General features: G+C 46.3%; 2 protein-coding genes across 3 annotated transcripts in view; both read left to right on the forward strand.

The window, feature by feature from the left end:
* Nucleotides 1–298: 298 nt before the first annotated feature.
* The window catches only part of LOC311016168 (NACHT, LRR and PYD domains-containing protein 3-like), a 128754-nt gene continuing 103233 nt past the window's right edge, over nt 299–25819 (forward strand). For both annotated transcript variants that reach the window (XM_084013716.1, XM_084013717.1), the window contains exons 1-2: nt 299–417; nt 3154–3276. In XM_084013716.1, coding sequence (XP_083869842.1) covers nt 353–417; nt 3154–3276 — 188 coding nt within the window. In that variant the 5' untranslated portion in view covers nt 299–352. The remainder of the gene's footprint in view (nt 418–3153; nt 3277–25819) is intronic.
* LOC311015837 (NLR family CARD domain-containing protein 3-like) lies at nt 4203–21690 on the forward strand (the record flags this gene model as incomplete). The annotated part of the gene is made up of 8 exons (XM_084013278.1): nt 4203–4238; nt 5542–5761; nt 6585–8388; nt 9955–10128; nt 12052–12225; nt 12742–12915; nt 20419–20465; nt 21155–21690. 8 exons carry the CDS (start codon nt 4203–4205, stop codon nt 21688–21690), a joined length of 3165 nt encoding a protein of 1054 aa, XP_083869404.1.

Raw genomic sequence — 25819 nt, forward strand, 5'->3', positions numbered from 1 at the left:
AGTTTGTAATTTACACGCATGAATGAATAATGTGAAGGTCTGAACTGCCAAACATCTCCCACAATGCAACTTTCACCTCACATTACTTAGTTTGACAGCAGGATCATTTGTGTTTATTTGCATCACTTGTGACGTTCTATATAGGAAGAGGGTCTTACCTCCATATCATGACCTATGTATCATGATAATATCGTATTGGGATAATAATGTTTTGTGATAACTGGGTGTTGTGGATTATATTGTGATGTATGAAGATTATCTAGTGAGAATCTTAAATTGTAATTATTGTTTCAGGGAGCAGCAGGTGAGACCAGACTCCCGTGGACCTGGACCTGGACCCAGCTGTGTGTCCATGAAGAGTGACCAGTCTATGGGTCGCCCTCTTGCATTTAAAACTGAACAAGCTGCTGATGGAAGGTAAGAACTGAACCTGGACTCTCCTTGGAGGATAAATCAGGTCTAGACCAGCCAGAGAAAAGTTAAGAGTCAGAGAGAAGCTAACTTGGCTAACGTCACAGCTAATGCCAAAGAAGTGGATCTACACTAAGCTCAGCTAAACTAAGCTGGGTTTACATCGGAGCTACTTGAAAACCTGGTGCATCAGCATCAGACTCCAAGTGGGTCTGACCAAACTGGGTACTTGATGCGTTGGGAGACCGGTTTGGTCTAAACAGGTAAAGAAATCCAGAGGAATCAGGAACAGGCCAAACAGGTCAAAGTCCAGGAACAGGTACGAAGGGAGAAACAGACACATATCAGGTATTGGATCAGGCCAGGGTTCAGGTGTTCATGGGAAGCAAAGGCAACGTTAGAACTAGGTGTCAAATCACTCCACCATCATGATTCTCACTCAACAACATAAATGTATATAATATTAACTAGATCTCTTTATTCAGTTTAAAACTGAACCTTGTTATTATCCGACTGTCCTGAGGAGAAGAAGCTGGTCTTGATCCAGACCTTCGTAGACCATGTTGGGGGATGATCTGAATCTAGATTCTCCTGTTGAATCCATTTGTTTTCCCTTTGGTGAACACTCACTGAGACCAGAAGCTTTAATTGACCTCTGTACTTTTAGTTGTCTGAGAAGAAGAAGCAGTAAAGTTTGATTAGTCAAATAAAAAGACATTCGGATTAAATATTTACCTGAGACTCACCTGGACCCGACGCTGTAACCTGCTGACACTTCAGCTGCTCAGCTTCTAATATTAATATGATAGGAATGAAAGTTTAACTGGGAAATTCAGATCTTTTGTCTGTTTGTTTGACCTTAGATACGACTTGGCAACGGCAAATATTTCTAGTCCGCTCAGCTACGAACCATAAAGCTAACATTATGCTAGCAAAACTCTGAGTGCAGCACTAAGACGGGTGTTCACATGTCCACAACGTGGTCTCATGTGACCCAGATCCATTTATAGTATGGACACTGACGCTAGAACATGAACTCTCAGAACACGACTCATCAATATAATGATAAACACAGTAAACTGATTCATGAATTGACGCGATCGCTCGCGGCTCGCGCTAAAAATGGAGCAGACGCCGAAACGCTGGCTTCACGGCGGGACGGCCGTAGGATCGCGGGCTTCGCGTCTGGTGTGAACTCCACTATCGGTCAACAAGGACGTGCTGACATGGATGCAGCTATGAAGCTTCAGGGAAAATGTATTTCTAAGAAGCTTCCCAATGGAAACCTCCACAAGACTGATGTTTGCACCTTGTGCGATGCCAAAGAGTTAGTTAGTCATTATTTAGGTACACACTTATTATGAATGCCTTCGGCAGAATTCAAATGAGCCATTTTAATCTAGATGAATTCCAAGATTACAGTGAGATTAACTATATGGCATATTCTTCTATTTTCCTCTCACCTCTTGTAAGAATTCTGGTTAGTATTTAACTTCCTTTTTTCAGATCAACCTGGGCTTTCAGGATATTCATGCTGTGGTGGTGTCATATGAATATAGAAAAGGTCATATGACCAGATATAGAAAGGAAAATAAAAAGCATTTATTTCACACATATTTATGGAAACACACAGAAAATTATGAATTTATTTCTAAATGTTATACAGCTGTTCTTTAAGGGATCAGGGGGGAAATAATCAAGGCTCTAACTATGATAAAGAAATATATTATTCACGTTACGCAGAAAATGCTGTCGCCTGGTGTGTGTGTGTGTGTGTGTTTCATTGAATGTGTCATACATGTAGAGGAGTGTGTGATTAGGTGGTGTCCCTAATATGTCTGGGATTACAATATGGGGGTTGTTATGTTCACGTTCATACAGTTAAAGCGTCAATTAGGGAATGTTGTGATCACATTTTTAATTTCCTTTTATAGCAGACAAGAGTTACAACAATTATAGAAAACATAAAAATACAGAGAATCAGTACAGACAAAAATGAAGAGGACAAAAAGGGGAAAACATAAACCCTGTGGCGTTCCCTCCCTCCCCACCCCTTGGATCTCTATTTTAAATAAATACTATATGCAGGGGAAGCAAATTCAAGTTTCCACAGAAAAAATCCAAAATAAATAGGATAGGATAGCACTTACAACAGTTCCTTAATTGTTCCTGAAATCGATTCCCATGACGAGATGGTGACAGCTGTAGCACCATGCACTCTCACCACTGATAGCTCCACGCTAATGATATCTATGTGTTAATCCACTGTATTTTAGTTACTGTGTGAGGGGGTTTCCAGCATAAGGTAGCATCTTTTTGGCTGCTGTGATGCCTGATAAAAGAATACGTGTATTTATACCTGTTAATTTGAATCAGGTTGTATCATTCAGGAGCAGCAGAGCAGGAGAGCATGGCACAGTTACACCCAGTACAATCTTCCACCTGAGTAGTTTGTAATTTACACGCATGAATGAATAATGTGAAGGTCTGAACTGCCAAACATCTCCCACAATGCAACTTTCACCTCACATTACTTAGTTTGACAGCAGGATCATTTGTGTTTATTTGCATCACTTGTGACGTTCTATATAGGAAGAGGGTCTTACCTCCATATCATGACCTATGTATCATGATAATATCGTATTGGGATAATAATGTTTTGTGATAACTGGGTGTTGTGGATTATATTGTGATGTATGAAGATTATCTAGTGAGAATCTTAAATTGTAATTATTGTTTCAGGGAGCAGCAGGTGAGACCAGACTCCCGTGGACCTGGACCTGGACCCAGCTGTGTGTCCATGAAGAGTGACCAGTCTATGGGTCGCCCTCTTGCATTTAAAACTGAACAAGCTGCTGATGGAAGGTAAGAACTGAACCTGGACTCTCCTTGGAGGATAAATCAGGTCTAGACCAGCCAGAGAAAAGTTAAGAGTCAGAGAGAAGCTAACTTGGCTAACGTCACAGCTAATGCCAAAGAAGTGGATCTACACTAAGCTCAGCTAAACTAAGCTGGGTTTACATCGGAGCTACTTGAAAACCTGGTGCATCAGCATCAGACTCCAAGTGGGTCTGACCAAACTGGGTACTTGATGCAATGGGAGACCGGTTTGGTCTAAACAGGTAAAGAAATCCAGAGGAATCAGGAACAGGCCAAACAGGTCAAAGTCCAGGAACAGGTACGAAGGGAGAAACAGACACATATCAGGTATTGGATCAGGCCAGGGTTCAGGTTTTCATGGGAAGCAAAGGCAACGTTAGAACTAGGTGTCAAATCACTCCACCATCATGATTCTCACTCAACAACATAAATGTATATAATATTAACTAGATCTCTTTATTCAGTTTAAAACTGAACCTTGTTATTATCCGACTGTCCTGAGGAGAAGAAGCTGGTCTTGATCCAGACCTTCGTAGACCATGTGGGGGATGATCTGAATCTAGATTCTCCTGTTGAATCCATTTGTTTTCCCTTTGGTGAACACTCACTGAGACCAGAAGCTTTAATTGACCTCTGTACTTTTAGTTGTATCACGCCCAGGACACAAGAATAGGACTTGGATGCAGAGTTTTCAAAAGGATGCAGGACTTTATTCAGGCCGTACGGAAATACCAAAACAGAAGACGCCTCAAAGGAGGGATGGCTATGAAAACTTACAACAAAACAACCCTATGAGCTAAGGGGGGAATAAACAAAACAACGCTCTAAACTGAAAACGCCTCCGTGGAGGGAATAACTAGGACTGATAAACAAAAAACCCTACTATCAATACGGGGAAAAACAGGTCTAACATGAAACGCCTCCGGAGAGGGAAAAACTACAACGAGGTCTAATAACAAAAGCTTACTTTCTATAGGAGGGGAAAACAGGTCTAATATAAAACGCCTCCGGAGAGGGACAATCTATAACTAGTTCTAATAACAAAAAACCTTCCATCTATAAAGGGAAAAAACGGTCTAACATAAAGCGCCTCCGGAGAGGGAAAATCTATAACTAGGTACGAGGATTTCTAACTTAAACAGGCTATGAAATAATACAAAGGCAAAGGTCAACAAAAAACTCTCTAATGAGGCGGACTACTGAATTGCTATAACTTTGACTTGACTTGATAGCTGGCGACTCCACACATGACAAGACAGACGCGCACAGGACAAAGGGAGACGCAGACTATTTAACACATGAGGGTAATGGGTGACAGGTGGAGACAATCAGGAATCAGGGGTGACGTCAGACTGGGCACATGAGGAAGGGCAAGTGACCTGAAACGAGAGGAGAGTTACTTTCCAAAATAAAACAGGAAATGACAAGACAGACATGGAGACAGGACAAAATAACTCCACTTGACATACCGGTGTGACAAGTTGTCTAAGAAGAAGAAGCAGTAAAGTTTGATAAGTCAAATAAAAAGACATTTGGATTAAATATTTACCGGAGACTCACCTGGACCCGACGCTGTAACCTGCTGACTTTAATCATCCATTAACAGACAGTTCAAGGCAAGCAAGCAGCAACCAGAGAGACAACATGTCAAGTCTGTGTTAGAAAGACTCACACAAGGACCAACAGCAGCCATATCAAGTACAGTTCACCAGCTACACCATCTGGACCAAGACCTGAATGAGGTTTCCTGCAGGTTTGAGAAGCCAACGGTTAGCTACTAAGATGACTTTAACACGTAGCTGTAAAGTTGACCTTGAATTATGAAGCTAACTTTGTTAGCAGCTTCACACCAGAATCCACATGGATCCAGATCCAGTAAGGTTGCTGCGGGGTGCCGCTCTGCCGCTTGTGTTCATCAGAACCCGAGGCTTCAAAACCGTAGTCCACAAACCAACGGGTGACGTCGCCATGACAACGTCCACTTCTGATCTCCAGTCTGTGCTTTAGTGACTCTTTGAACTTGGTTTTCTCCACAGAGTTCAGCAGATCTCAGAGGTTCCGTTTACCCGGCAGCATCAAACACACTCCATATTTATGGTGAGTACATGTACAAGTTCACCTTTCACTATTAACCACATCGACTACAGATTCAATGCTGAATGCTGAATGGTCTCCATGCTGCTCATACCCACACATGAATCACATGTTGGGTTCTTTAGAGTTCATGTTCAGTTTATCCTTCTGTTCCAGCTGCTGGAGGAGAACATCTGCACTTTTGTGAAGAACGAGCTGAAGAAGATCCAGAAGGTCCTGAGTCCAGATTACCCAGAATGCTTGGAGAGTGAGGATGAGGAGTTGTTGGATGGTGAGGATGAAGAGCAAAGGAGGAGCAGAGAGACGTTTCAGAAGATCACAGTGCACTTCCTGAGGAGAATGAAGCAGGAGGAGCTGGCTGACTGTCTGCTGATCAGTAAGAGGATTTTAACAGATTTAACATGGTGGAAAGAAGAGAAGGATTCAATATGAAGAACTTCATATTCCCAAACTCTTAATAGGCTGCACACAACTTCAATGTTTGTTAATGTTCTGATGTCAGAATCGATATTCCAACACTCAAGTTCTACAGAGTTCAGACAGGATCACGACCCTTTCAGAGAAACAGGTGTTTCACTTCACCCAGTGACCGTGTTAACTGGTGACTTTCAGCTCGTAGGAACTAAATGGTTAGGTTACGGTCTACCAGGATATTTAGAAAACCCAACGGTACTATTTTCAACACCGTCATCATACCGTCTCTTTCTATGATGCTGTATTGTGATGTGTTGTAGTCATAGGCGGCCTGGGGGGCCCCCAAAAATGATGGGATGGCCGATCAAAAGAAAAAAAAAGAGTGAATAAATGAAACACTGAACTGGTGGTTCGGCAATTCTCCACAGATGTTGATTCAATAACAACATGTAATTAAATGTTTCATGGGATAGGGCCTCATACATAGTATTGAAACAGGCCCCCAGATGCCTAAGGCCGCCACTGGTTGTAGTGACTGACTCGTGGAGCTTTGCAGCTGCATTTCAAAGGGTTATATCCTTCAGTTCAGTTTGTCTTGTAAAAGTCTTTTATTTGATTTCATGTTGCACCTGATTGATATTGTCTCCAATAGTTCTGATTTAATCATTAAATAAGTCACTCATACTGAGGACTACAGGGATACATGGCTCTAATACATGGCTTGTTCATAGACTGTAAAAGGGTCTGTAGGATCCACTAACTGGGTTCCTTTGTTGTTTATCCAGGAACCGCTGGTGCAGTGTACCAACATAAACTCAAGTCTTACCTCAAGAAGAAGTTCCAGTGTTTGTTTGAGGGCATCACTAAAGCAGGAAACCCAACCCTCCTGAATCAGGTCTACACGGAGCTCCACGTCACAGAGGGAGGGACTGCAGAGGTCAATGACCAACATGAGGTCAGACAGATTGAAACGGCATCCAGGAAACCAGACAGACCAGAAACAACCATCAGACAAGAAGACATCTTTAAAGGCTCACCTGGAAGGGATGAACCAATCAGAACAGTGATGACAAAGGGAGTGGCTGGCATCGGGAAAACAGTGTTAACACAGAAGTTCACTCTGGACTGGGCTGAAGACAAAGCCAACCAGGACATACAGTTCACGTTTCCATTCACTTTCAGAGAGCTGAACCTGCTGAAAGAGAAGAAGTTCAGCTTGGTGGAACTCGTTCATCACTTCTTCCCTGGAACCAAAGAAGCAGGAATCTGCAGGTTTGAAGGGTTCCAGGTTGTGTTCATCTTTGACGGTCTGGACGAGTGTCGACTTCCTCTGGACTTCCACAACAACGAGATCCTGACTGATGTCACAGAGTCCACCTCAGTCCAAGTGCTGCTGACAAACCTCATCAGGGGGAAACTGCTTCCCTCTGCTCGCCTCTGGATAACCACAAGACCTGCAGCAGCCAATCAGATCCCTCCTGGGTGTGTTGACATGGTGACAGAGGTCAGAGGGTTCACTGACCCTCAGAAGGAGGACTACTTCAGGAAGAGGTTCAGAGATGAGGAGCAGGCCAACAGAATCATCGCCCACATCAAGACCTCACGGAGCCTCCACATCATGTGCCACATCCCGGTCTTCTGCTGGATCACTGCTACAGTTCTGGAGGAGGTGTTGAAGACCACGGAGGGAGGGGAGCTGCCCAAGACCCTGACCGACATGTACATCCACTTCCTGGTGGTTCAGTCCAAACTGAAGAACGTCAAGTATGATGGAGGAGTTGAGATGGATCAACACTGGAGTCCAGAGACCGGGAAGATGATTGAGTCTCTGGGAAAACTGGCTTTTGAGCAGCTGCAGAAAGGAAACCTGATCTTCTATGAACCAGACCTGACAGAGTGTGGCATCGATATCAAAGCAGCCTCAGTGTACTCAGGAGTGTTCACACAGGTCTTCAGAGAGGAGAGGGGACTGTACCAGGACCAGGTGTTCTGCTTCGTCCATCTGAGTGTTCAGGAGTTTCTTGCTGCTCTTCATGTCCATCTGACCTTCATCAAGTCTGGTGTCAATCTGATGGCAGAAGAACCAACAACCTCCGGGGCGTCTGAAGTCACCAGAGACGAACCTGAACTAACACATCTGCACCAGAGAGCTGTGGACAAGGCCTTACAGAGTCCAAACGGACACCTGGACCTGTTCCTCCGCTTCCTTCTGGGTCTGTCAATAGAGACCAATCAGAAACATCTACGAGGTCTGCTGACACAAACAGGAAGTAGCTCACAGACCAATGAGGGAACAGTCGAGTACATCCAGGAGAAGCTTGATGAGGATCTGTCTCCAGAGAGAAGCATCAATCTGTTCCACTGTCTGAATGAACTGAATGATCATTCTCTGGTGGAGGAGATCCAAGACTACATGACTTCACAACGTCTCTCCTACAAGAACCTGTCTCCTTCTCTTTGGTCAGCTCTGGTCTTCATCTTACTGTCGTCAGAAAAACGTCTGGACGTGTTTGACCTGAAGAAATACTCTGCTTCAGAGAAGGTTCTTCTGAGGCTGCTGCCGGTGGTCCAAGCCTCCAGCAAAGCTCTGTAAATATAGTTTTTATATTCAAAATATAACAAACCACCATGGAATTACAAGGTACTATCTGCATTCTGAATGATTTGATTACAAACAGCAAAAAGTAAATAATAAATAGTAGTCATCCAAATAGTTACTTGAGGAAAAAACTATTTAGTGAAAAAACTATTCAAGTACTGAGTACTTGCTGATTTACTGTTTCAATAATCAGAACCTGAAAGTAAAATTGACAAAAATATAAAATATCAATGTGCAAATTCATTCGGCTCCACCAAAAGAACAAATCACTAAAGGAAACCAAACTCTTTTCTCTGCAGTTTGATGTTTAAAGGCGCTATATGTAAGAATGTGGCCAAAAACGATACTACACTCAAACTCAAAACACTGTGGCGAGTCGTATCCGCCTCCCCCTCCACCCCCTCTCCTCCAGACTCGAGGTTGCCAGAGCTGTTGGCGTATCCAAACGTGCCAAAGGCAGCCGGACAGCGGAGTAACAACGTTACTCATTTGGATCATAGAAACAAACAAGCAGCACAGCTCGTAACAGGACAATGCTAATGCTGCTAGCGTTAGCTGTGCTGTCCGGCCGGCCGCGGCTGGACAGCCGGACAGCTGGATGCCCGTAACAGGACAGTGCTAATGCTGCTAGCGTTAGCTGTGCTGCTAACGTTTGTTTCTATGATCTAAATGAATAACGTTGTTACTCAACAGTTCAAAGTATTCGAAATGTCCATCCCCATCAAGCTATGATGCTAACTTAGTTAGCCAAGCTCAACTTACCCGTCTAGGAGAAGAGTAGCCAATTCTGCATCCGATTTCAAATTCCTCTCAGCTTTCTACTGTCTCCACCATTCAAATGCATCCCCTATATGGACCCTCGCTTTGCCTCGGTTTTTATCTTGGCGTTTTTGTGAATCATAACGAGCTCTTTTGGGTTTCGTTGCCTCCGCCATTGTAGCTCAGTCGAAACTGGCAACCCGTGGTTGCTCGGCAGCTGAGACTCTACTGACTGCAATGATTTGTAGACGCCAGTGGGTGGCGCCACGTGCCAAAACATGTTTTCAAAACATAAACAGGATTTGCGTTTTTTTTAAATGTGAATATTTTGGCTGTACTGTTGTTGTTGGTGAGTTCAGTATGTTATATGATCATTATTCCTGAGTCTCTATATTAGGATGATTTTACGGCCAGTTGCTTTAGATTTCTTACATATTGTACCTTTAAATATTTAGGCCATCAAAATGAACGTGTTAACGCGGGATGATTCATTTGTGGATTTAACACATTCATCTTTTTAATGCATTAACACTGTTGGCTCTCTGTACGTTGAAGTATAAAGAGAGAGAGAGTGAGACGGTGAGTATGAAGTCATCGGTTAGATTACAGCGTGGTACAGTGTGCAGCAGTGTATTGTGGGTACCGCATGTTTGTCGGTGAATAAATGCTACAACCAGACACAAGCTAACATTCCGTGTCTTGCCGTCAGCCGTCTGATAATTAAAGTGAAGGGGATTAGCACCGAAGTAAGCCAGACTTGTTCTGTTTTTTATTCTACATTTCTGATTCCTTTTCAGACTCAGTGGCTGTAACCTCTCAGAGAGAAGCTGTGAAGGTCTGTCCTCAGTTCTCAGCTCCCAGTCCTCCAGTCTAAGAGACCTGGACCTGAGTACCAACGACCTGCAGGATTCAGGACTGGAGCTGCTGTCTACTGGTCTGAAGAGTCCACACTGTCGACTGGAAACTCTCAGGTCAGACTCAACGACTTTGAGAAGTTTACCTTGTAGCGTAGGGCGGAAGACAGATACAAAACGTTGAGTTGGGCGCCAGACAGGAGCACAAGGCCACCTGTCATTCTTATCCATAAATAGGAAATAAGTAAATTATAAAGTATCTGTATACCAATTAAACATTTTCTGTAGGCCCCGCTAGCCTAGGCCCTGGCTACAAAAGATGAAATATAAATAAAACACTGGCCACCAAAAGATCTGGAAATGAACTGTTAATTGATACCAAAACAACAAAGAAACAAAACACTTAAATCAGTAAATAATACAGTTCATCCCGTAATACATCAACAAATTTTGTATGGCGACATTAAATGAAATCAAAGTCCCAAAGTTCATAAACACAAATCGCATTCACTATGAAAAATGCAAAAGTGAATGGTTTTATAATTCAAATCAGTTCAGTTGTTCACTCAGATGAGCAGGTAGAGGGTGTGTGTGTGTGTGTGCGTGTCAGGGGGGGGGGGGGGGTTGTGAATTCAGTTCGGTTTTCTGCACAAAAGTTCAAAAGTTCAGTTCAGTCTTTATGGATAGGTGTGTATGCATGGGTGTATGGGGTGAGGGGTTAGATGGAGTGGGGGGGTAACGATGAGAGGGTTGGCTGTGTCCAGGGGGTGGTATGGTGGAAATAATGGCTGAGGGGGGAAGAAGCCTGGAGAGCTACAGGCAGACGAACCACTTAACTGAAAGTGTCCAGATGATTGTAGCTTCCGAGCGCCGCGTTCAAAGAATCCTTCGGTTTTGCCCACACTCCGGGGTTGCTTTTAATCCTTCTGGTTGTTTTAACTTTCTTCTTTTCCAATGATAACTTTGGGTTCTCCTCCTGTGGTGTCTCACTTCCTCCTGATTCCTCCATGCAGCCCTTTGTCTCACTCACACCACCCTTCCCCCAGCTCTCAGGTGTTCTTAATTTCTCTGTTGTCCCTCCCCTTACCTCTGAGGAGGAAATGCACCACTGCACTTCCTGCTACAACCTATGAAGCTTTCAATGATCCGTTTACATGCACCAAATATTCACTTCTTTGCTCTTATTCCTGAAAAGACACTTTTGCTACTAATCTGTTTACATGGCTGATGAAACACGTTTCTGCTGGTAACGATCTAACAGCAGAAGAACAAAATCACTAAAGAAACCAAACGTCTTGTTTGTCTTTCCCCTGCCGTTCTAAGTTTGAATAGTTTTACAAATCCAGCTGGCGTTTCTAAATGCTGTTGTCGTCATGAGGCTATGAACTCAGACAGGACGGCGTTTGGTTTCCTGGTGTATCTGGGACTTCACAACATGTACAAAGCAGCAATAGTGGTTATTTCATCCGTGATGGAGGAACCCTGGTTGGTTTCTACATGGAGATAAGCCCCGCCTCCTCGCTGGTGTGTCTAGCATGAGTGTCGTGACTAAACACAAATGATCCCACAAATAAAACCAATTCATCCTGCAGTCAAACTCAAATATCACTTCAGGTTTGGTGTGAACGCAGCAGAAGAACTCACTTTCTGCTTGGAATGATAAGATTCTATCTAGTAAAACATGAAAAGAAACAATGATTTTCAAGGAATACAAAGAGTTTTCTCATCATGTTTTAACACGTGAAGTTAGTGTTGGAACAGTGTCGACAGAGGTTACATTGAATTCTTTTCTACCACATTTTACATTTATTTCTGGTTTTAGGATGAATTTTTTTCTCATTGATAAAATCCTTGCTGGTTAAGTTTAAAGGTCAATGAATGAAATGTTCTTGTTGGTCTTGTGAAGGACTGCAATACAAACACAAGTTAAGTCTTTTTAAAGCCTGTTTTCGATCTTGCTGAGGAGTTTTCATTGTTAATTCCAAGGAGACGAACAGTTGTTTGTTATAGTTTCATCACACATTTCTGATTCCTTATCAGACTCAGTGGCTGTAACCTCTCAGAGAGAAGCTGTGAAGGTCTGTCCTCAGCTCTCAGCTCCCAGTCCTCCAGTCTAAGAGACCTGGACCTGAGTAACAACGACCTGCAGGATTCAGGACTGGAGGTGCTGTCAGCTGGTCTGAAGAGTCCACACTGTGGACTGGAAACTCTCAGGTCAGACTCAACTACTTTGAGAAGTTTACCTATGAAGCTTTCAATGATCCGTTTACATGCACCAAATATTCACTTCTTTGCTCTTATTCCTGAAAAGACACTTTTGCTAAAGTTCACATGGCGGCTCTAAAAGAGCAGTTGAACACATGAATGTCTGATATGTTCTGAGACTCCAAGTTTTGTATTTTACTTTATTATCAGAATACTTGTTGTTTAATTAATAATGTTACTTAATTCCTCCAGTTCAATATGAAAACTGACAACAAACATAGTTGAGATGTCATTGAATTACAGTTTTCTTTGCTAGTTGGTTTAAATCAGTAGCCAGATCTGGAGACAGACCACATAGACTGGTTCTACTGTTGTTTCTTGACTTCTCGTCCTCCTCTATCCGTCTCTGTCCATCACTCAGCCACGCTTATCCCACCCAGTACAACATCAACACAACAACAGAGAATGATCACTTTTTCTCAGTTTAAAACTCCCCAGAAGTGACAGAAGTGTGTGTGTCTTCAGTCTGTCAGGTTGTCTCATCACAGAGGACGGCTGTTCTTCTCTGGCCTCAGCTCTGGACTCCAACCCCTCCTATCTGAGACAGCTGGACCTGAGCTACAATCATCCAGGAGACTCAGGAGTCAAGCTGCTGTCTGCTGGACTGGAGGGTCCACACTGGAGACTGGACTCTCTCAGGTGAGGACAGATGGACAGACATCACACTGGACTCTCAGGTGAGGACAGGTGGACAGACATCATAGTGGACACTCTCAGGTGAGGACAGATGGACAGACATCAGACTGGACTCTCAGGTGAGGACAGATGGACAGACATCAGACTGGACACTCTCAGGTGAGGACACATGGACAGACATCAGACTGGACACTCTCAGGTGAGGACAGATGGACAGACATCAGACTGGACACTCAGGTGAGGACAGGTGGACAGACATCAGACTGGACTGGACACTCTCAGGTGAGGACAGATGGACAGACATCAGACTGGACACTCTCAGGTGAGGACAGATGGACAGACATCAGACTGGACACTCAGGTGAGGACAGGTGGACAGACATCAGACTGGACTGGACACTCTCAGGTTAGGACAGATGGACAGACATCAGACTGGACTCTCAGGTGAGGACAGATGGACAGACATCAGACTGGACACTCTCAGGTGAGGACAGATGGACAGACATCAGACTGGACTCTCAGGTGAGGACAGATGGACAGACATCAGACTGGACTCTCTCAGGTGAGAGCAGATGGACAGACATCAGACTGGGCTTGCAGGTGAGGACAGATGGACAGACATCAGACTGGACATTCAGGTGAGGACAGATATCAGACTGGATTCTCAGGTGAGGACAGCTGGACAGACATCAGACTGGGCTCTCAGGTGAGGACAGGTGGACAGACATCAGACTGGACACTCTCAGGTGAGGACAGGTGGACAGACATCAGACTGGACTCTCTCAGGTGAGGACAGATGGACAGACATCAGACTGGACTCTCTCAGGTGAGGACAGGTGGACAGACATCAGACTGGACACTCTCAGGTGAGAGCAGATGGACAGACATCAGACTGGGCTTGCAGGTGAGGACAGATGGACAGACATCAGACTGGACATTCAGGTGAGGACAGATATCAGACTGGATTCTCAGGTGAGGACAGCTGGACAGACATCAGACTGGGCTCTCAGGTGAGGACAGGTGGACAGACATCAGACTGGACACTCTCAGGTGAGGACAGGTGGACAGACATCAGACTGGACTCTCTCAGGTGAGGACAGATGGACAGACATCAGACTGGACTCTCTCAGGTGAGGACAGGTGGACAGACATCAGACTGGACACTCTCAGGTGAGAGCAGATGGACAGACATCAGACTGGGCTTGCAGGTGAGGACAGATGGACAGACATCAGACTGGACATTCAGGTGAGGACAGATATCAGACTGGATTCTCAGGTGAGGACAGCTGGACAGACATCAGACTGGGCTCTCAGGTGAGGACAGGTGGACAGACATCAGACTGGACTCTCAGGTGAGGACAGATGGACAGACATCAGACTGGACTCTCTCAGGTGAGGACAGGTGGACAGACATCAGACTGGACACTCAGGTGAGGACAGGTGGACAGACATCAGACTGGACTGGACACTCTCAGGTGAGGACAGATGGACAGACATCAGACTGGACACTCTCAGGTGAGGACAGGTGGACAGACATCAGACTGGACTCTCAGGTGAGGACAGATGGACAGACATCAGACTGGACTCTCTCAGGTGAGAGCAGATGGACAGACATCAGACTGGGCTTGCAGGTGAGGACAGATGGACAGACATCAGACTGGACATTCAGGTGAGGACAGATATCAGACTGGATTCTCAGGTGAGGACAGCTGGACAGACATCAGACTGGGCTCTCAGGTGAGGACAGGTGGACAGACATCAGACTGGACACTCTCAGGTGAGGACAGGTGGACAGACATCAGACTGGACTCTCTCAGGTGAGGACAGGTGGACAGACATCAGACTGGACACTCTCAGGTGAGAGCAGATGGACAGACATCAGACTGGGCTTGCAGGTGAGGACAGATGGACAGACATCAGACTGGACACTCAGGTGAGGACAGGTGGACAGACATCAGACTGGACTGGACACTCTCAGGTGAGGACAGATGGACAGACATCAGACTGTACTCTCAGGTGAGGACAGATGGACAGACATCAGACTGGACACTCTCAGGTGAGGACAGATGGACAGACATCAGACTGGACACTCAGGTGAGGACAGGTGGACAGACATCAGACTGGACTGGACACTCTCAGGTTAGGACAGATGGACAGACATCAGACTGGACTCTCAGGTGAGGACAGATGGACAGACATCAGACTGGACACTCTCAGGTGAGGACAGATGGACAGACATCAGACTGGACTCTCAGGTGAGGACAGATGGACAGACATCAGACTGGACTCTCTCAGGTGAGAGCAGATGGACAGACATCAGACTGGGCTTGCAGGTGAGGACAGATGGACAGACATCAGACTGGACATTCAGGTGAGGACAGATATCAGACTGGATTCTCAGGTGAGGACAGCTGGACAGACATCAGACTGGGCTCTCAGGTGAGGACAGGTGGACAGACATCAGACTGGACACTCTCAGGTGAGGACAGGTGGACAGACATCAGACTGGACTCTCTCAGGTGAGGACAGATGGACAGACATCAGACTGGACTCTCTCAGGTGAGGACAGGTGGACAGACATCAGACTGGACACTCTCAGGTGAGAGCAGATGGACAGACATCAGACTGGGCTTGCAGGTGAGGACAGATGGACAGACATCAGACTGGACATTCAGGTGAGGACAGATATCAGACTGGATTCTCAGGTGAGGACAGCTGGACAGACATCAGACTGGGCTCTCAGGTGAGGACAGGTGGACAGACATCAGACTGGACACTCTCAGGTGAGGACAGGTGGACAGACATCAGACTGGACTCTCTCAGGTGAGGACAGATGGACAGACATCAGACTGGACTCTCTCAGGTGAGGACAGGTGGACAGACATCAGACTGGACACTCTCAGGTGAGAGCAGATGGACAGACATCAGACTGGGCTTGCAGGTGAGGACAGATGGACAGACATCAGACTGGACATTCAGGTGAGGACAGATATCAGACTGGATTCTCAGGTGAGGACAGCTGGACAGACATCAGACTGGGCTCTCAGGTGAGGACAGGTGGACAGACATCAGACTGGACACTCTCAGGTGAGGACAGGTGGACAGACATCAGACTGGACTCTCTCAGGTGAGGACAGATGGACAGACATCAGACTGGACTCTCTCAGGTGAGGACAGGTGGACAGACATCAGACTGGACACTCTCAGGTGAGAGCAGATGGACAGACATCAGACTGGGCTTGCAGGTGAGGACAGATGGACAGACATCAGACTGGACATTCAGGTGAGGACAGATATCAGACTGGATTCTCAGGTGAGGACAGCTGGACAGACATCAGACTGGGCTCTCAGGTGAGGACAGGTGGACAGACATCAGACTGGACACTCTCAGGTGAGGACAGGTGGACAGACATCAGACTGGACTCTCTCAGGTGAGGACAGATGGACAGACATCAGACTGGACTCTCTCAGGTGAGGACAGGTGGACAGACATCAGACTGGACACTCTCAGGTGAGAGCAGATGGACAGACATCAGACTGGGCTTGCAGGTGAGGACAGATGGACAGACATCAGACTGGACATTCAGGTGAGGACAGATATCAGACTGGATTCTCAGGTGAGGACAGCTGGACAGACATCAGACTGGGCTCTCAGGTGAGGACAGGTGGACAGACATCAGACTGGACTCTCAGGTGAGGACAGATGGACAGACATCAGACTGGACTCTCTCAGGTGAGGACAGGTGGACAGACATCAGACTGGACACTCAGGTGAGGACAGGTGGACAGACATCAGACTGGACTGGACACTCTCAGGTGAGGACAGATGGACAGACATCAGACTGGACACTCTCAGGTGAGGACAGGTGGACAGACATCAGACTGGACTCTCAGGTGAGGACAGATGGACAGACATCAGACTGGACTCTCTCAGGTGAGAGCAGATGGACAGACATCAGACTGGGCTTGCAGGTGAGGACAGATGGACAGACATCAGACTGGACATTCAGGTGAGGACAGATATCAGACTGGATTCTCAGGTGAGGACAGCTGGACAGACATCAGACTGGGCTCTCAGGTGAGGACAGGTGGACAGACATCAGACTGGACACTCTCAGGTGAGGACAGGTGGACAGACATCAGACTGGACTCTCTCAGGTGAGGACAGGTGGACAGACATCAGACTGGACACTCTCAGGTGAGAGCAGATGGACAGACATCAGACTGGGCTTGCAGGTGAGGACAGATGGACAGACATCAGACTGGACACTCAGGTGAGGACAGGTGGACAGACATCAGACTGGACTGGACACTCTCAGGTGAGGACAGATGGACAGACATCAGACTGTACTCTCAGGTGAGGACAGATGGACAGACATCAGACTGGACACTCTCAGGTGAGGACAGATGGACAGACATCAGACTGGACACTCAGGTGAGGACAGGTGGACAGACATCAGACTGGACTGGACACTCTCAGGTTAGGACAGATGGACAGACATCAGACTGGACTCTCAGGTGAGGACAGATGGACAGACATCAGACTGGACACTCTCAGGTGAGGACAGATGGACAGACATCAGACTGGACTCTCAGGTGAGGACAGATGGACAGACATCAGACTGGACTCTCTCAGGTGAGAGCAGATGGACAGACATCAGACTGGGCTTGCAGGTGAGGACAGATGGACAGACATCAGACTGGACATTCAGGTGAGGACAGATATCAGACTGGATTCTCAGGTGAGGACAGCTGGACAGACATCAGACTGGGCTCTCAGGTGAGGACAGGTGGACAGACATCAGACTGGACACTCTCAGGTGAGGACAGGTGGACAGACATCAGACTGGACTCTCTCAGGTGAGGACAGATGGACAGACATCAGACTGGACTCTCTCAGGTGAGGACAGGTGGACAGACATCAGACTGGACACTCTCAGGTGAGAGCAGATGGACAGACATCAGACTGGGCTTGCAGGTGAGGACAGATGGACAGACATCAGACTGGACATTCAGGTGAGGACAGATATCAGACTGGATTCTCAGGTGAGGACAGCTGGACAGACATCAGACTGGGCTCTCAGGTGAGGACAGGTGGACAGACATCAGACTGGACACTCTCAGGTGAGGACAGGTGGACAGACATCAGACTGGACTCTCTCAGGTGAGGACAGATGGACAGACATCAGACTGGACTCTCTCAGGTGAGGACAGGTGGACAGACATCAGACTGGACACTCTCAGGTGAGAGCAGATGGACAGACATCAGACTGGGCTTGCAGGTGAGGACAGATGGACAGACATCAGACTGGACATTCAGGTGAGGACAGATATCAGACTGGATTCTCAGGTGAGGACAGCTGGACAGACATCAGACTGGGCTCTCAGGTGAGGACAGGTGGACAGACATCAGACTGGACTCTCAGGTGAGGACAGATGGACAGACATCAGACTGGACTCTCTCAGGTGAGGACAGGTGGACAGACATCAGACTGGACACTCAGGTGAGGACAGGTGGACAGACATCAGACTGGACTGGACACTCAGGTGAGGACAGATGGACAGACATCAGACTGGACACTCTCAGGTGAGGACAGGTGGACAGACATCAGACTGGACTCTCAGGTGAGGACAGATGGACAGACATCAGACTGGACTCTCTCAGGTGAGAGCAGATGGACAGACATCAGACTGGGCTTGCAGGTGAGGACAGATGGACAGACATCAGACTGGACATTCAGGTGAGGACAGATATCAGACTGGATTCTCAGGTGAGGACAGCTGGACAGACATCAGACTGGGCTCTCAGGTGAGGACAGGTGGACAGACATCAGACTGGACACTCTCAGGTGAGGACAGGTGGACAGACATCAGACTGGACTCTCTCAGGTGAGGACAGGTGGACAGACATCAGACTGGACACTCTCAGGTGAGAGCAGATGGACAGACATCAGACTGGGCTTGCAGGTGAGGACAGATGGACAGACATCAGACTGGACATTCAGGTGAGGACAGATATCAGACTGGATTCTCAGGTGAGGACAGCTGGACAGACATCAGACTGGGCTCTCAGGTGAGGACAGGTGGACAGACATCAGACTGGACACTCTCAGGTGAGGACAGGTGGACAGACATCAGACTGGACTCTCTCAGGTGAGGACAGATGGACAGACATCAGACTGGACACTCAGGTGAGGACAGGTGGACAGACATCAGACTGGACTGGACACTCTCAGGTTAGGACAGATGGACAGACATCAGACTGGACTCTCAGGTGAGGACAGATGGACAGACATCAGACTGGACACTCTCAGGTGAGGACAGATGGACAGACATCAGACTGGACTCTCAGGTGAGGACAGATGGACAGACATCAGACTGGACTCTCTCAGGTGAGAGCAGATGGACAGACATCAGACTGGGCTTGCAGGTGAGGACAGATGGACAGACATCAGACTGGACATTCAGGTGAGGACAGATATCAGACTGGATTCTCAGGTGAGGACAGCTGGACAGACATCAGACTGGGCTCTCAGGTGAGGACAGGTGGACAGACATCAGACTGGACACTCTCAGGTGAGGACAGGTGGACAGACATCAGACTGGACTCTCTCAGGTGAGGACAGGTGGACAGACATCAGACTGGACACTCTCAGGTGAGAGCAGATGGACAGACATCAGACTGGGCTTGCAGGTGAGGACAGATGGACAGACATCAGACTGGACATTCAGGTGAGGACAGATATCAGACTGGATTCTCAGGTGAGGACAGCTGGACAGACATCAGACTGGGCTCTCAGGTGAGGACAGGTGGACAGACATCAGAATGGACTCTCTCAGGTGAGGACAGGTGGACAGACATCAGACTGGACACTCTCAGGTGAGGACAGATGGACAGACATCAGACTGGACACTCTCAGGTGAGGACAGGTGGACAGACATCCGACTGGACTCTCAGGTGAGGACAGATGGACAGACATCAGACTGGACACTCTCAGGTGAGGACAGATGGACAGACATCAGACTGGACACTCTCAGGTGAGGACAGATGGACAGACATCAGACTGGACTCTCAGGTGAGGATAGATGGACAGACATCAGACTGGACACTCTCAGGTGAGTACAGGTGGACAGACATCAGACTGGACACTCTCATGTGAGGACAGATGGACAGACATCAGACTGGACACTCTCAGGTGAGGACAGATGGACAGACATCAGACTGGACTCTCAGGTGAGGACATATGGACAGACATCAGACTGGACACTCTCAGGTGAGGATAGATTGACAGACATCAGACTGGACACTCTCAGGTGAGGACAGATGGACAGACATCAGACTGGACACTCTCAGGTGAGGACAGATGGACAGACATCAGACTGGACTCTCAGGTGAGGACAGATAGACAGACATCAGACTGGACTCTCAGGTGAGGACAGATGGACAACAGTCTCTGACTGAGGAGCTGGGCTTCATGTTTACTGGTGTTTGCATGTCTTCCTGCAGGGTGGACCATGGGGGACAGCAGAGACTGAGACCTGGTCTGATGAAGTGTGAGTATGTCTTCAGTAACTCAGCTGCTCCAGATTTGAACGTGTTCATGACTGAAATCCGATTCTAATCAGGACGTAGCGTTTGTTTCTTCGTGGCTGTAAAGATGTCGTGTTGTGTTCACACCAAACACCACATTTTCACCTTCAATTACACACAAAGTCAACGCAGAGACGCAAACGGACGCCAATTCCTGCCGGACGGCAACGGAGGCGAATAACCAACATTCCCGTTGTGGTGTTTGTGTGAGTTTAAATATTTGAAGTGAAGAGAGAAGTTCCTGAGACTCTGTGTCTCTAAAGCGTCTCAGCGTTGAGATGGTCCTCCTGTCGTCCGGACGTCCCTGAATCCTAAATGGAGGACCCAGATGTTGTCTCCTGGGTCTGTGGTCCCCCAGAGCTCTACCATAGTAGCTCACATTAGTCCACAGACCAGACCACAGTTTGGTCTGGTTTTAATCTTTACTCATTTTAGGCCCAACTGTGATATTTTTACTACCAACGATGTCGTTTTGTAGCGTTTTTGTTTTGTTCGTTAAGGTTTTTTCAGACGGTTTCAAACGTTGACCGTTGGGTCCAGAAAACACGTTGTTTCCCTGGAAACGTAGAGTGGAGATGAGTTGTATGGGGACGTAGTTTAGTGGGATACAGAGATGAACCTTTAGCTGCATTGTGTTTGTTCTCTCCATCAGATCTCTGTGAACTGGAACTGGACACAAACACAGTCAGCAGAAACCTCAAACTGGACGACAACAGGAAGGTGACAGGTGTGGACGACGACCAGTCATATCCAGATCATCCAGACAGATTTGTCTCATGGCCTCAGCTGCTGTGTAGAGACGGTCTGACTGGTCGCTGTTACTGGGAGGTCCAGTGGAGAGAAAGACATGTTCATATATCAGTGAGTTACAGAGGAATCAAGAGGAGAGGAAACGACTCTGTGTTTGGAGGGAATGATCAGTCCTGGAGTCTGATTTGTTATGATGGTTATTACTCTGTCTGGCACAATAACGAACAAACACGCATCTCCTCCTCCTCCTCTGATGTGGTAGCAGTGTACTTGGACTGTCCTGCTGGCACTCTGACCTTCTACAAAGTCTCCTCTGACAAACTGATCCACCTCCACACCTTCAACACCACATTCACTGAACCTCTTTATCCTGGGTTTGGATTCTTGTCTGGATCATCAGACGGGTCTGGATCATCAGTGTCTTTGCGTCGTCTTTAGGGCTGAAGTCCTGTTCACACCGAACGTGAAGCTCATTTTTCACACGCTGTGATTACATATCCAATCCATTCCAATCCACTTTATTTAGATCCCATTTTACACAAGGTTTTCCAAAGTGCTGCACAAGATAAAACACAATAAAAAGTACAGAATAGAAAGACCCTGTATGACCGGGGCAGGAGCTTGGTTGGCATTGCCGGCAGTAAGTCAGACCTGTTCCAGGTGCATGTTGGACTCCGGCAGGGCTGCCCTTTGTCACCGGTTCTGTTCATTATTTTTATGGACAGGATTTCTAGGCGCAGCCGTGGGCCGGAGGGGATCTGGTTCGGGAGCCACTGGATTTCATCCCTGCTTTTTGCAGACGATGTTGTCTTTGTTGGCTCCTTCGAGCCAGGACCTCCAGCATGCCCTGGGGCGGTTTGCAGCCGAGTGTGAAGCAGCCGGGATGAGGATTAGCACCTCCAAATCTGAGGCCATGGTTCTCGACCGGAAAAAGGTGGCTTGCTCCCTCCAGGTCGGGGGGGAGTTCCTGCCTCAAGTGGAGGAGTTTAAGTATCTTGGGGTCTTGTTCACGAGTGAGGGAAGGATGGAACGTGAGATTGACAGGCGGATCGGTGCAGCGGCTGCAGTAATGCGGTCGTTGTATCGGTCCGTCGTGGTGAAGAGAGAGCTGAGCCGAAAGGCGAAGCTCTCAATTTACCGGTCAATCTACGTTCCTACCCTCACCTATGGTCATGAACTTTGGGTCATGACCGAAAGAATAAGATCCCGGATACAAGCGGCCGAAATGAGCTTCCTCTGCAGGGTGGCGGGGCGCTCCCTTAGAGATAGGGTGAGGAGCTCCGTCACACGGGAGGAGCTCGGAGTAGAGGCGCTGCTCCTCCACATCGAGAGGAGCCAGTTGAGGTGGCTCGGGCATCTGTATCGGATGCCCCCTGGACGCCTCCCTCTGATCAACCATATTGATCAGAAAATTCTATCAACTGAAGACATGTCCACAGAAGAAAAATCTATATTGTTCTTTGAAATCCATCCATCTTTCTCTATTGTTTTGGACAGTTGGATCACATTAATTTGAATTCACACCAGGAAGTGTGTCGTAGACTGCAGAATGGACATGACAAGCCTAGTAGGAATGTGCGGATCAATACTACAGTATCCAATACACTTCAGCAGTACTCATTTGAATGATTGTTTTCTTGTTTCACTGTGATTGGTCACAGAAATAAAAGCATTTCTGTTCTTTGTGGCGTTAAACAGCACCCGTTTGTGTCCACCCTGGTGACAGAAGACTCCCATAAGCCCACACCACACAACCACAGGTGTCTTCCTTAGTCTGCTTTTGGAAACACTGCAGAAAGGAAGGGATCAATTGAAGTAGCTATGTAAAATGAAGTCTTTTGTGTGTTTTTTTCATGTACTTCATAAAGAAAATCTCTATGAAAATGTACAAAGTAAGATTTTTTGACTGTGTTAGTATTTTTTATTTCATTTAAATATTTATTTTGTAATTAAATTGATATGGTTGTCAGTTTCTCTTGTGTGATTTATTTGATTAAATACAGAATTAACCCATGTAGCACCCTATAATGTAATAATTTCCTGAAAATGTAATAACGCCTGAAAATGTAAGACAATTTGTACTTAACTCGATCGAAAATGTGATAAAATACAATAATCGAATAACTTCACCAATAATGTAATACAATATCAGGACTGATATTGCAATAACATTTTTACTGATAATGTCATACCTTATTACATTATTGGGAATTCATTACATTTTCACGCTGGATGTACTGTCTGGGATGTACTCATACTTCTTTCTTTCTTTTTGTATAAGCAGATTGTATATATATATAAATATGGTTGACAATGGTGATGGAGGAGGCCTAGTAAATCCAGGCCTTACTGGAGTTGAAGTTGCTTCTCACAACTGTAAATCTCACACACACACACACACACACACACACACACAGATTACATGGACGGGTTATTACAATGTAAAGTTCACTACTGGTAAACAGTATTTCTGCCCAATAATTGAAAAAGTCACAAGCAAAGACAGATCGCTCTTATTTACACAGATGATTAGCCGAAGAAGTCCAGACGGAGAAGCAATGTTCTGAACTAGCTCTAGTTACTGTACGGCCAACAAAGTCAAACGCAAGCCCGGAGTTTTAATACTAGAACGGGGTTAATGACAAGTTCATAATAAACACCGAGCTGATGCTAACGCTGAAGCTAACGTCATTGGTAGTGTAAACAAACCAGGCTGTGACAGTTTGTTTACACTACTACTACTACGAGACGACGTTAGCGCTGATGCTAACGCTGAAGCTAACGTCGCCAGGAGTGTAAACAAACAGACTTGACACAGCCAGGTTCGTTACCAGCACTACCAGTGCTAAAGCTAATCTTCCTTGCACATATAACAGTATTACAGAACTATAGTAACTCTGATAACTGATAGCATCTGGATGCTGCGTTATCACATGCAATGTTGCGTAATGTTGCACTCTATTAAGCAAACTAAAAGTACCAGTTGTCTCCGCGACCATCTCATCTCTTTTGAGCTCCGGATGAAGCTGCATTAGCCTCCGCCATCGCTGGAAAGCAGAGCTGATGTTGACTCGCGTCCTGCCTCTCGACTCATCAAGTGTTTTCTTTTACGCAGCTTTTTGCGAAATAGTCGTCTTTTAGCTGATAGTTTTCTCTGTGGGAGCAGCTGGGGGTGGAAGTGGAGGCTTGGCTTGGTCGTCATTGTCAGTTCTTTGCCGTTCCGTGCTCTCTCTCACAGACCGCTCTACCGCTCTGCTAGAGAGGCGCGACTAGCAAGTCGTGACCGCGTAGGCGACGCTGCGACGGATGACAGGCAGGAACCTCGCCCAATCCGTTTATTCGGTCGGAATAAAATGATTGGTCAGACTTTTATCAGAAAAATATGAGAATTAAACATTGATGAGTTTCAACACCTGATGGATTTATTTTACATTTTAGTGTACCATACGCTTATTAGGAGCATTTTAAGATTACAGAAGAAAAGTGTAAAAATGCCAGAAAGGTAAGAATTGCTTTAAGTGCAAATTTTGTGCAAGAGATGTGGGAGTTAAAAGAAGCAGCCTCACAGTGAAAGGTCCCGAGTCTGTCCCAGGTCTTCTCTGTGTTGAGTTTCCATGTTCTCTTGTGTGGGTTTTCGCCGGGTGCTCCGGTTTCCTCCCATTAAAAAAAACAAAAAAAAAAACACAAACAAGAAACGTGGGAGTTAAAAGAAGTCACACTTAATCCAGAAATGTTGCATTTCCTTGTTTGGAGTATGAGATTGCTCTGAAGCGACCTAAACTGACATATAAATATGTATAAAGATATGTATATCTTTATCTCTCTATATATGTATGTGCATTCGACTGTAAAAGCACAGCAATGCTGCCGGTGCTCACCCCGTGGGGCGGGGTCTGGGTATGGGAGCTAAATACGTAGCGGCCTGGGCCCCTGACTGTTGGGCATAGGTGAGCATTTGCAAGCGGCTGGGTGTTATGTTGTTAAGTGATGTGCTGTTTTGTGATATTGTTTATGTCTCAGTAAGACTTCATTTGAAGAAAGTTGCCAGTTATATTTCAATGTTTTTGGAAAAAACCAAAATTACAGAAAATGTTGTCCAGGACCAGGGCCCTCATTTATAAAGCTTGCGTACGCACAAAACGGGGCTGGAAACGTGCGTACGCCACTTTCCACGCAAATGTTGTGATCTATAAAAACCAAACTTGACGGGAAAGTGTGCGTACCCGTAAGCAAACTCTGAGGCATGCGTACCGGTACGCACATTCTGGAGACTGGAAGGGAATCAGCAGTAAACGTGAGAAGAACTATATATTTTTGATGACTCGCACACATTTAATTACACTCCATATCATACGTTAGATCCGCGTTATCATGATGAACTCCAGCAATGTTTTTGACGCTTTTAATGAGTGATAGTTTTTTTCATATTAACACCTTCTTTTAAAATCTGACTTGTATCTTAAATCAAAATCATTTTGAAATATTGAATCAGCGCTGTCACCGCAGGAGGAGGAGACGGCCCAATTGCATGTAATACAGTAATACCTTCCATTAGATCACTGCAGAA

The sequence above is a fragment of the Eutrigla gurnardus genome (genome assembly GCF_963514095.1).
Source record: "Eutrigla gurnardus genome assembly, chromosome: 7".
Taxonomy (NCBI): domain Eukaryota; kingdom Metazoa; phylum Chordata; class Actinopteri; order Perciformes; family Triglidae; genus Eutrigla; species Eutrigla gurnardus.